We start from the raw sequence: 12,915 nt of genomic DNA, 5'->3' as shown, positions 1-12,915 counted from the left end.
TTGGAACCGCGTTCTCTCGTGTGATGAATCACACTTCACCACCTGGCAGTCCGACGGACGAATCTGGGTTTTGTGGATGCCAGGAGAACACTACCTGCCCGAATACATAGTGCCAACTGTAAAGTTTTGTGAAGGAGGAATAATGGTCTGGGGCTGTTTTTCATGGTTCGGGCTACAACCCTTAGTTCCAGTGAATGGAAATCTTAATGCTACAGCATACAATGACATTCTAGACGATTCTGTGCTTCCAATTTTGTGGCACCAGTTGGGGAAGGTTTTTTCCTGTTTCAGCATGACAAAGCCCCTGTGCACAAAGCGAGGTCCATACAGAAAGTGTTTGTCGAGATCGGTGTGGAATATCTCTACTGGCCTGCACAGAGCCCTTATCTCAACCCCAGTGAACACCTTTGGGATGAATTGGAACGCCGACTGTGAGCCAGGCCAAATCGCCCAACATCAGTGCCCGACCTCACTAATGCTCTTGTGGCTGAATGGAAGCAAGTCCCCGCAGCAATGTTCCAACATCTAGTGGAAAGCCTTCACAGAAGAGTTGAGGCTGTTATAGCAGCAAAGGAAGGGGGGGCCAACTCCATATTAACGCCCCATGATTTTGGAATAAGATGTTTGACGAGCAGGTGTTCACATACTTTTGGTCATGTAGTGGATATTTAAAATTTCTTACTGGAGATGTCTGTGAAAACTACTGGGTATGTACCTCATGTCAACTTATTCCTATGTTTCCCACGCCTTCCCACTTGGGGAGGTATTTTGGTGCGGGACAGGAAGTGAAGGGGCAGAGTTACAGATTTGGCATTCCCCCAGGCTCAGGTGTCGAGGCAGGGATCAGGTATCGTGTCTAGACGACCAGCTGTGCATCTTCACTCCGTGCCCCTTCCTCCCTGCCTCTCCCGCTGGAATCACCTCAGCTGGCCACTGCACAGATTATCTAATGAACTATTATATAAAGATGAGTTAATCTACTCTGTGCATTCTGTAGCTCGGGCTGATAAACGTCATGAACAACCTGAATGTCTTTGGGATCTATAGAGAGTATAATCCTCAACAAAAAAAGAACAGCATAACATACTTAACATTTCAGGGTGCCTTTCCTTTTTCCTGTCACTGTGTTATGTGGTTTAGTGTGTATGTGCTACCTAGTTATTCTGCCCCCACTGTGTTCTTTCTGGCCCTCGGGGCTTAATGTGCTGAATGTGTAGAAATGTAAGGAATACATGGAGGAATGTAACTCCTAGAAATTTCATTCTGTTTGGGATTTAGATTTAGCATGTTTCGACATTCTTCTCACGTACCTCTCGTCTCTGTGATGTCAGCATTGGTACTTCTGCTTCTGTCTAGCTTTCACTCTCACTCTGTGTGTTTTTCTCTCCTCTTTTCATTCATGCTCAGCCGTCCTCTTCTTTGATTACCCCCCCCTCTCTCTTTCCTCTGTGTCTTGTTCACCCCTTTCTATTTCTCTCACCATCCCTCTATCGACTCCCTCCCTCCCTCCCTCCCTCCCTCCCTCTCTTCTTGCCACCTCTAGCAGGCCGTCTGCTCTTTAGGGACGAACCATCTCACATTCAGCCTTATGTATCATCTTGCAAGGTCGACTCTGAAATCTTATTTACAGGAATAGCAGGTGCATCGAGGAAGGGCTCCGCTCTAGTCTGTGTGTGTGTGTGTTTTGTGTCCTTTTGTCTGTGTTATGTGTTCCAGAAGAGCTGTGCAGCGTTTTGCATAAGAGAGCGAGCAGACAAAGCCGGCCGGCGGGCAGACGCTGGTGTGAAGGATGTGTGTTGGAGACTGGGGACCAGAATGTAGGAATTTATTACCAGCAAGCTCTCAGCTGACAAAGCTGCTTCTTAGACACCCGGAGAGGATCGGAGAGGGGGATGCTGTCTCCCTCTAACTGGACTGTGACTGCTCTTTGTCTGCTGCCACCTCTCTATATCTCCATCCTTTCTTCTTCCCCCCTCTCTCTATCTCCCTCCTTGCCCTCTGGATCTGGAAGTGAGGATGTGAGCGACGAGAGGAACAAAGAGAGGAGGTCACATTCTAACCTTCTAACCTCAAGACCTGCTGCTGGAAATACATCTAAAAAGGAATAACATGCTCTGAGAGATTCTCTCTCTCTCATTTTCCCTCGTTTTTCTCCTCCTCTTCCTCCCCTTCTTCCTCCTCCTGTTCCTGTGTCGGGTTCCTCCGTAGAGTAACGGTTTCACCATGTCCTTGGCATTCTGTGGAAACGAGAACAACTCGTTGGCGTACAACGTGGACCGTGGCGTCCTCAACAACGGCTGCTTCCTGGACGCGCTCAACGTGGTGCCGCACATCTTCTTGCTCTTCATCACTTTCCCCATCCTCTTCATTGGTGAGTGTCCGCACAAGGTGAGAGCCCCCCGGCCCCATCACACACACACAACAATCACATGACCGGGAAAGTATAGACACACACACAGCAAATTGGCCAGTGTTACCTAGTGTTGATTTTTCAGTATAACATTTCTGGTGTTGATTCAGGAGTTAAATGAACTCTGTACGTGTTAAAATAACACTCAGTGGTGTAAAAGTATCCAAGTGTTGGTGTTAATAACCAGTGTAAGAGTGTGATTGTGTCAGTTTTACTCTGTGGAGAGTAAAACTTTCCCATCAAAACCACGTCCATCGTTATCATATTTCCCAGCATGCTCTACTGCAGCTAGACTTTTTAGGATTGTTTTTAATATCTGTGTTTTTGCATGTACATTGATTGACATCAAAGGAAGGCCTTATGATATTTGTAATGTATTGTCTTAAACAATTACATATTACTGATAATATTAGCCTACAATAGGAACTCACTTGGTCCAATGGACTGAAAACGAACAAATTCACCAACCATTTCTCGGTCACTAACAAATAGAGTCATCGGTGGTAAAACTTTTTATTTGTTATTTTTGTTCACCCATGACTGGAAGTATTGTACAAGTTTAACTGCTACATGGTTATGTAACTTAAAGTTTGAGTTGGGCCACTGCCAGTTCTGAGCTCTTTGTAAATGCTTATGTAAGAACATGTGGTAATGGAGACTTGTGCATAGTATTGTAATATCCTGACATAAAGACATACAAATGTCTAGATGTAATGGATAAAAACATTATGTACAGTACGTTTGGAAAGTATTAAATCTTCTTCCCTATTTCCACATGTTGTTACATTACAGCCTTATTCTAAAATGGATTAAATCAAATGTTTTCCTCATCAATCTACACACAATACCCCATAATGACAAAGTGAAAACAGCTTTTTAGAATTTTTATTCAGTATTCAGACCCTTTGCTCTGAGACTCAAATCAAATCAAATGTATTTGTCACACGCACATAGTTAGCAGATGTTAATGCGAGTGTAGCGAAATGCTTGTGCTTCTAGTTCTGACAATGCAGTAATAACCAATGAGTAATCTAACCTAACAATTCCAAAACTACTACCTTATACACACAAGTGTAAAGGGATAAAGAATATGTACATAAAGATATATGAAGGAGTGATGGTACCGTCTTACGGTTGTGGGCGGAGCAGTTGCAGTACCAGGCGGTGATACAGCCCGACAGGATGCTCTCGATTGTGCATCTGTAGAAGTTTGTGAGTGCTTTTGGTGACAAGCCAAATTTCTTCAGCCTCTTGAGGTTGAAGAGGCGCTGCTGCGCCTTCTTCACGACACTGTCTGTGTGGGTGGACCAATTCAGTTTGTCCGTGATGTGTACGCCGAGGAACTTAAAACTTACTACCCTCTCCACTACTGTCCCGTCGATGTGGATAGGGGGGTGCTCCCTCTGCTGTTTCCTGAAGTCCACAATCATCTCCTTTGTTTTATTGACGTTGAGTGTGAGGTTATTTTCCTGACACCACACTCTGAGGGCCCTCACCTCCTCCCTGTAGGCCGTCTCGTCGTCGTTGTTGGTAATCAAGCCTACCACTGTAGTGTCGTCCGCAAACTTGATGATTGAGTTGGAGGCGTGCATGACCACGCAGTCGTGGGTGAACAGGGAGTACAGGAGAGGGCTCAGAACGCACCCTTGTGGGGCCCCAGTGTTGAGGATCAGCGGGGTGGAGATGTTGTTACCTACCCTCACCACCTGGGGGTGGCCCGTCAGGAAGTCCAGTACCCAGTTGCACAGGGCGGGATCGAGACCCAGGGTCTTGAGCTTGGTGACGAGTTTGGAGGGTACTATGGTGTTAAATGCTGAGCTGTAGTCGATGAACAGCATTCTCACATAGGTATTCCTCTTGTACAGATAGGTTAGGGTTTAGTGCAGTGTGCAATGTGGTTGCAAAATTGAGCTCAGGTGCATCCGGTTTCCATTTATCATCCTTCCGATGTTTTTACAACTTGATTGTAGTCCGCCTGTGGTAAATTCAATTGATTGGACATGATTGGGAAAGGCACACACCTGTCTATATAAGCTCCCACAGTTGAAAGTGCATGTCAAAGCAAAAACCAAGCCATGAGATTGAAGGAATTGTCTGTAGAGAGCTGAGACACAATTCTGGTACCCTGGGGAAGGCTACCAAAAATGCAGCATTGAATGTCCCCAAGAACACAGTGGCCACCATCATTTTTAAATGGAAGAAGTTTGGAACCACCAAGACTCTTCCTAGAGCTGGTCTTGGTCAGGGAGGTGACCAAGAACCCAATGGTCACTCTGACAAAGCTCCAGAGTTCCTCTGTGGAGATTGCAGAAACTTCCAGAAGGACAACAATCTCTGCAGCACTCCACCAGTGCTGAGGAGTGGACAGACGTGAGCCACTCCTCAGTAAAAGGCACATGACAGCCCACTTGGAGTTTGCCAAAAGGCACCTAAAGGATCAAACCAAGAGCGTCTGCCAAATGACTTAAATGTAAATGTAATGTAATTTAACTCTTTGGCCTGAATGTCAAGCATCACATCTTGAAGAAATCTGGCACCATCACCATGGTGAAGTATGGTGGTGGCAACATCATGCTGTGGGGATGTTTTTCAGCGACTGGAAGACTCGTCAGGATTGTAATGTAACAAAGTACAGAGCGAAAATTGATGAAAACCTGCTCAGGACCTCAGAAAACCAGACATGACAATGCAGGACTGGCTTCGGGCCAAGTCCCTGAATGTCCTTGAGTGGCCCAGCCAGAGCCCGGACTTGAACCCGATCGAACATCTCTGGAGAGACCTGAAAATAGCTGTGCAGCGACGCTCCCCATCCAACCTGACAGAGCTTGAGAGGATCTGCAGAGAAGAATGGGAAAAAAATCCCCAAATGCCAAGCTTGTAGTGTCATACCCAAGAAGACTCAAGGCTGTAATCGTTGCCAAAGGTGCTTCAACAAAGTACTGAGTAATTATGTAAATGTAATATTTCAGTTTTTTTTGTTGCAAAAAAATGTACTTTAATCACTGGTGGTGATGATCAGGAGGATGAAAATATTACTGAGCCTTACTCCCTAAGATAATACATTATTACTGAGCCTTACTCCCTAAGATAATACATTATTACTGAGCCTTACTCCCTAAGATAATACATTATTACTGAGCCTTACTCCCTAAGATAATACATTATTACTGAGCCTTACTCCCTAAGATAATACATTATTACTGAGCCTTACTCCCTAAGATAATACATTATTACTGAGCCTTACTCCCTAAGATAATACATTATTACTGAGCCTTACTCCCTAAGATAATACATTATTACTGAGCCTTACTCAATAAGATCATCAATTATTACTGAGCCTTACTCCCTAAGATAATAAATTATTACTGAGCCTTACTCCCTAAGATAATAAATTATTACTGAGCCTTACTCCCTAAGATCATCAATTATTACTAGGCTTACTCCCTAAGATCATCAATTATTACTGAGCCTTACTCCCTAAGATAATAAATTATTACTGAGCCTTACTCCCTAAGATAACAAATTATTACTGAGCCTTACTCCCTAAGATCATCGATTTTTACTGAGCCTTACTCCCTAAGATAATACATTATTACTGAGCCTTACTCCCTAAGATCATCAATTTTTACTGAGCCTTACTCCCTAAGATCATCAATTATTACTGAGCCTTACTCCCTAAGATAATACATTATTACTGAGCCTTACTCCCTAAGATAATACATTATTACTGAGCCTTACTCCCTAAGATAATACATTATTACTGAGCCTTACTCCCTAAGATCATCAATTATTACTGAGCCTTACTCCCTAAGATCAGCAATTATTACTGAGCCTTACTCCCTAAGATCATCAATTATTACTGAGCCTTACTCCCTAAGATCATCAATTATTACTGAGCCTTACTCCCTAAGATAATAAATTATTACTGAGCCTTACTCCCTAAGATAATAAATTATTACTGAGCCTTACTCCCTAAGATCATCAATTATTACTGAGTCTTACTCCCTAAGATAATACATTATTATTGAGCCTTACTCCCTAAGATCATCAATTATTACTGAGCCTTACTCCCTAAGATAATACATTATTATTGAGCCTTACTCCCTAAGATCATCAATTATTACTGAGCCTTACTCCCTAAGATAATACATTATTACTGAGCCTTACTCCCTAAGATAATACATTATTACTGAGCCTTACTCCCTAAGATCATCAATTATTACTGAGCCTTACTCCATAATAAGATCATATATTATTACTGAGCCTTACTCCCTAAGATCATCATTTTTTACTGAGCCTTACTCCCTAAGATCATCAATTATTACTGAGCCTTACTCCCTAAGATAATAAATTATTACTGAGCCTTACTCCCTAAGATAATAAATTATTACTGAGCCTTTCTCCCTAAGATCATCGATTTTTACTGAGCCTTACTCCCTAAGATAATACATTATTACTGAGTCTTACTCCCTAAGATAATACATTTTTACTGAGCCTTACTCCCTAAGATCATCAATTTTTACTGAGTCTTACTCCCTAAGATAATACATTATTACTGAGCCTTACTCCAAAATAAGATCATAAGTTATTACTGAGCCTTACTCCCTAAGATAATACGTTTTTACTGAGCCTTACTCCCTAAGATCATCAATTATTACTGAGCCTTACTCCCTAAGATCATCAATTATTACTGAGCCTTACTCCCTAAGATCATCAATTATTACTGAGCCTTACTCCCTAAGATAATAAATTATTACTGAGCCTTACTCCCTAAGATAATAAATTATTACTGAGCCTTACTCCCTAAGATCATCAATTATTACTGAGTCTTACTCCCTAAGATCATCAATTATTACTGAGCCTTACTCCATAATAAGATCATATATTATTACTGAGCCTTACTCCCTAAGATCATCATTTTTTACTGAGCCTTACTCCCTAAGATCATCAATTATTACTGAGCCTTACTCCCTAAGATAATAAATTATTACTGAGCCTTACTCCCTAAGATAATAAATTATTACTGAGCCTTTCTCCCTAAGATCATCGATTTTTACTGAGCCTTACTCCCTAAGATAATACATTATTACTGAGCCTTACTCACTAAGATCATCAATTTTTACTGAGCCTTACTCCCTAAGATCATCAATTATTACTGAGCCTTACTCCATAATAAGATCATACATTATTACTGACCCTTGCTCCCTAAGATCATCAATTTTTACTGAGCCTTACTCCCTAAGATCATCAATTATTACTGAGCCTTACTCCCTAAGATAATAAATTATTACTGAGCCTTACTCCCTAAGATCATCAATTATTACTGAGTCTTACTCCCTAAGATAATACATTTTTACTGAGCCTTACTCCCTAAGATCATCAATTTTTACTGAGTCTTACTCCCTAAGATAATACATTATTACTGAGCCTTACTCCCTAAGATAATACATTATTACTGAGCCTTACTCCAAAATAAGATCATAAATTATTACTGAGCCTTACTCCCTAAGATAATACGTTTTTACTGAGCCTTACTCCCTAAGATCATCAATTATTACTGAGCCTTACTCCCTAAGATCATCAATTTTTACTGAGCCTTACTCCCTAAGATCATCAATTTATACTGTGCCTTACTCCCTAAGATAATACATTATTACTGAGCCTTACTCCCTAAGATAATAAATTATTACTGAGCCTTACTCCCTAAGATCATCAATTATTACTGAGCCTTACTCCATAATAATATCATACATTATTACTGAGCCTTACTCCCTGAGATCATCAATTTTTACTGAGCCTTACTCCCTAAGATCATCAATTTTTACTGAGCCTTACTCCCTAAGATCATCAATTATTACTGAGCCTTACTCCCTAAGATCATCAATTATTACTGAGCCTTACTCCCTAAGATCATCAATTTTTACTGAGCCTTACTCCCTAAGATCATCAATTATTACTGAGCCTTACTCATTAATAAGATCATAAATTATTACTGAGCCTTACTCATTAAGAAGATCATCAATTATTACTGAGCCTCTTCCATATGTTTCACTTTTTACATTTAACTCTACATTTATTCATTTAGCATAGGAATATACATTCCACTGAACAGTATGCATAGTACACAGTGTGTCCCCTATGATAAAACCCTTAACATTGTAACGGAAACCTGGCACTCGGTGAAGTCCCTTGTGGGAAGCAACAAGCCCAACCAGCAGGAACCCTCTACTACTGTCGGGGTTGGGTTACACATCCCTGCTCGCCTCCCGCCCTCTTTTGCCTGGTTACCCTCCCCCTTTTCCACTGGTGTCATAATCACTGTGTAACCGGATGGTCACCTCCGTGTCATCAATGTATGACAAGTTCACTGTGCCCCTGTTATTATTACAATGTGCTGAGGCATTCCTCCAGTGTAATTACCATTGCGTGACCTGTGGTTTGTCCTTGTGACAGCTGTCAAAAGGACACTAATGTGTCTGGCTATGTGTCATCGGCGAGTGACTGACCAGTTCACTATGTCCCTGTCACACTGTTGGAGGGAGGCCATTACAACTGAAAAAGAACCCAATTCCCTTACAGTGAACCACTCAGGGCTCTGGGAAATAGATGTGCATGCCATACAAGATTTACCCTGAAACTAATAAGGACTGGTATTAACTAATTAGCTCAGAATGTAGATGAGATAAAAGAGAGAGACAAAAAAAACAGAGGAAGACAGCAATAGAGAAGGAGAGAGAACTACTGTGTAAACTGATGCTAATGGTTATAGGTTAAACTCATAAACTCACAAGGACCACCGTGGAGGTGAACGGCTATGGAGCAAACTGATCTCTGTTTCTCTCTGACTCGCTCTGTCTCTCTCCTTCTCTCCCTCTCAGTTCAATTCAGTTTAAGGGGCTTTATTGGCATGGGGAACATATGTTTACATTGTCAAAGTAAGTTAAATGGATAATAAACACAAGTGGAATAAACAATAAAACATTTAAAGTAAACAGTCACAAAAGTTCAAAAAGAATAAAGACATTTCAAATGACATATTACGTCTATATACAGTGTTGTAATGATGTGCAAATAGTTACAGTGCAAAAGGGAAAATAAAATAAACATAAATATGGGTTGTATTTACAATGGTGTTTGTTCTTCACTGGTTGCCCTTTTCTTGTGGCAACAGGTCACAAGTCTTGCTGCTGTGATGGCACACTGTGGTATTTCACCCAATAGATATGGGAGCTTATCAAAATTGGATTTGTGCACATAGCTTGTCTTCTCTTGAGAGCCCGGTTTGCCTTGAGCTCCTTTTGTCAATAGCAAGGCTATGCTTGCTGAGTCTGTACATAGTCAAAGATTTCCTTCATTTTGGGTCAGTCACAGTGGTTAGATATTCTGCCACTGTGTACTCTCTGTTTAGAGCCAAATAGCATTCTAGTTTGCAATTTTTGTTTTGTAAATTCTTTCCAATGTGTCAAGTCTTTTTGGTTTCTCATGATTTGGCTGGGTCTCTCTCTCTCGGTTTCCTTCTTCCTTCTCCAGCATTCAATTAATTTATCTTTCAACCTATCTTACCTCCCTCTCTCTCTCTCTCTCTCTCTCTCTCTGTGTGTGTGAGACAATACAACCTGTTAATGTGGCACATATATGTAATATTGTTTTACAGTTTTTCTCAATTGCTAAAACACAATTTCTGAAACCTTGCTCCATTTCCTGAAAACATTAAACACAAAACCTCATCCTCAAGCACTATTTACATAACCTCTGACTCCTCTTGCAAAATGAAACATTCACCTCAAAACAGTTATACCTGTGTTCAAAATCAAACACTGCTCTCAAATCATAAACAAAGTGATCAAAATGATATACACTCTCAAGCAGTCAGTAAACAATACACCGAAAAATAGAAAACACATTGTTCAAAACATACAATTCTCAGGGAGAAGTCCATTTTTTATCTAAAAAAATATGCATCTTTTTCCGTCATTGTCTTTTGATGAACGAAAACATGTTCTATCATAGTAGCTCACAATTGATCAGAAATTTCTACTCTGCTTTGCTCTTCGCAATTTTGTTTTTTGTTCTTCCTCCTCCTTGTACCCCTATTTTTACAGTACTGTACCCTGCATCTCACAAACTTGTCCTTTGTCTCTGTGATCCTGTAATTCTTGTTCTTTGTTGATATGAACCTGCAACCAGTCAAAATCTATTGAGCAGTCAATACTGTTAATAAATGGAAAGCACAATGTTCAGGGCCATACAATTTGTCCATTGTACAGTATACAGCCTACAATGCACTGTACTACAGTATCCATTCTCAGACTTTCTCCTTCCCACCTTCAACAACCTTTTTGCTCTCTGAACTGGTTTATATTGGTTGTGTCGCATCATTTGAAACAGGTTAAATCAATTTTGAGTGGTTGTGTTCAATCAATGACATGTGTTTTCTATTTGTATTTGATTGTGGCCACTTGTGTTTACCAGTATGGATGACATGTGCAATAGAGTGCAGCATGTATTTTGAGAATGTGTTTCGAGTTTTGCTGAAAAGTCTAAGTGAGATCTGCTAATGGTGTTTTACCATGTGAAATGGTTTAAGGTATTGACAACAGACTGTGTTTTACCATGTGAAATGGTTTAAGGTATTGACAACAAACTGTGTTTTACCATGTGAAATGGTTTAAGGTATTGACAACAGACTGTGTTTTACCATGTGAAATGGTTTAAGGTATTGACAACATACTGTGTTTTATCATGTGAAATGGTTTAAGGTATTGACAACAGACTGTGTTTTACCATGTGAAATGGTTTAAGGTATTGACAACAGACTGTGTTTTACCATGTGAAATGGTTTAAGGTATTGACAACAGACTGTGTTTTACCATGTGAAATGGTTTAAGGTATTGACAACAGACTGTGTGTTACCATGTGAAATGGTTTAAGGTATTGACAACAGACTGTGTTTTACCATGTGAAATGGTTTAAGGTATTGACAACAGACTGTGTTTTACCATGTGAAATGGTTTAAGGTATTGACAACAGACTGTGTTTTACCATGTGAAATGGTTTAAGGTATTGACAACAGACTGTGTTTTACCATGTGAAATGGTTTAAGGTATTGACAACAGACTGTTTTACCATGTGAAATGGTTTAAGGTATTGACAACAGACTGTTTTACCATGTGAAATGGTTTAAGGTATTGACAACAGACTGTGTTTTACCATGTGAAATGGTTTAAGGTATTGACAACAGACTGTGTTTTACCATGTGAAATGGTTTAAGGTATTGACAACAGACTGTGTTTTACCATGTGAAATGGTTTAAGGTCTTGACAACAGACTGTGTTTTACCATGTGAAATGGTTTAAGGTATTGACAACAGACTGTGTTTTACCATGTGAAATGGTTTAAGGTATTGACAACAGACTGTGTTTTACCATGTGAAATGGTTTAAGGTATTGACAACAGACTGTGTTTTACCATGTGAAATGGTTTAAGGTATTGACAACAGACTGTGTTTTACCATGTGAAATGGTTTAAGGTATTGACAACAGACTGTGCTTTACCATGTGAAATGGTTTAAGGTATTGACAACAGACTGTGTTTTACCATGTGAAATGGTTTAAGGTATTGACAACAGACTGTGTTTTACCATGTGAAATGGTTTAAGGTATTGACAACAGACTGTGTTTTACCATGTGAAATGGTTTAAGGTCTTGACAACAGACTGTGTTTTACCATGTGAAATGGTTTAAGGTATTGACAACAGACTGTGTTTTACCATGTGAAATGGTTTAAGGTATTGACAACATACTGTGTTTTACCATGTGAAATGGTTTAAGGTATTGACAACAGACTGTGTTTTACCATGTGAAATGGCTTAAGGTATTGACAACAGACTGTGTTTTACCATGTGAAATGGTTTAAGGTATTGACAACAGACTGTGTTTTACCATGTGAAATGGTTTAAGGTATTGACAACAGACTGTGTTTTACCATGTGAAATGGTTTAAGGTATTGACAACAGACTGTGTGTTACCATGTGAAATGGTTTAAGGTATTGACAACAAACTGTGTTTTACCATGTGAAATGGCTTAAGGTATTGACAACAGACTGTGTTTTACCATGTGAAATGGTTTAAGGTATTGACAACAGACTGTGTTTTACCATGTGAAATGGCTTAAGGTATTGACAACAGACTGTGTTTTACCATGTGAAATGGTTTAAGGTATTGACAACAGACTGTGTTTTACCATGTGAAATGGTTTAAGGTATTGACAACAGACTGTGTTTTACCATGTGAAATGGTTTAAGGTATTGACAACAGACTGTGTGTTACCATGTGAAATGGTTTAAGGTATTGACAACAAACTGTGTTTTACCATGTGAAATGGTTTAAGGTATTGACAACAGACTGTGTTTTACCATGTGAAATGGTTTAAGGTATTGACAACAGACGGTTTTACCATGTGAAATGGTTTAAGGTATTGACAACAGACGGTTTTACCATGTGAAA

At 40.0% G+C, this 12,915-nt stretch overlaps 1 protein-coding gene across 1 annotated transcript in view; it reads left to right on the top strand.

Annotated features, from left to right (window-relative positions):
• The first annotated feature begins 2,134 nt into the window (after positions 1-2,134).
• The window catches only part of LOC135556641 (ATP-binding cassette sub-family C member 8-like), a 148,649-nt gene continuing 137,868 nt past the window's right edge, over positions 2,135-12,915 (top strand). Inside the window, exon 1 of the mRNA XM_064990008.1 lies at positions 2,135-2,371. Within this exon, the coding sequence (XP_064846080.1) occupies positions 2,224-2,371 (148 nt within the window). The 5' untranslated portion in view covers positions 2,135-2,223. The remainder of the gene's footprint in view (positions 2,372-12,915) is intronic.

This window comes from Oncorhynchus masou, chromosome 15, assembly GCF_036934945.1.
Source record: "Oncorhynchus masou masou isolate Uvic2021 chromosome 15, UVic_Omas_1.1, whole genome shotgun sequence".
In the NCBI taxonomy this organism is placed as follows: Eukaryota; Metazoa; Chordata; class Actinopteri; order Salmoniformes; family Salmonidae; genus Oncorhynchus; species Oncorhynchus masou.
Note: the sequence above shows the minus strand (reverse complement) of the source record. Positions and strands in the feature narration are given on the sequence as shown.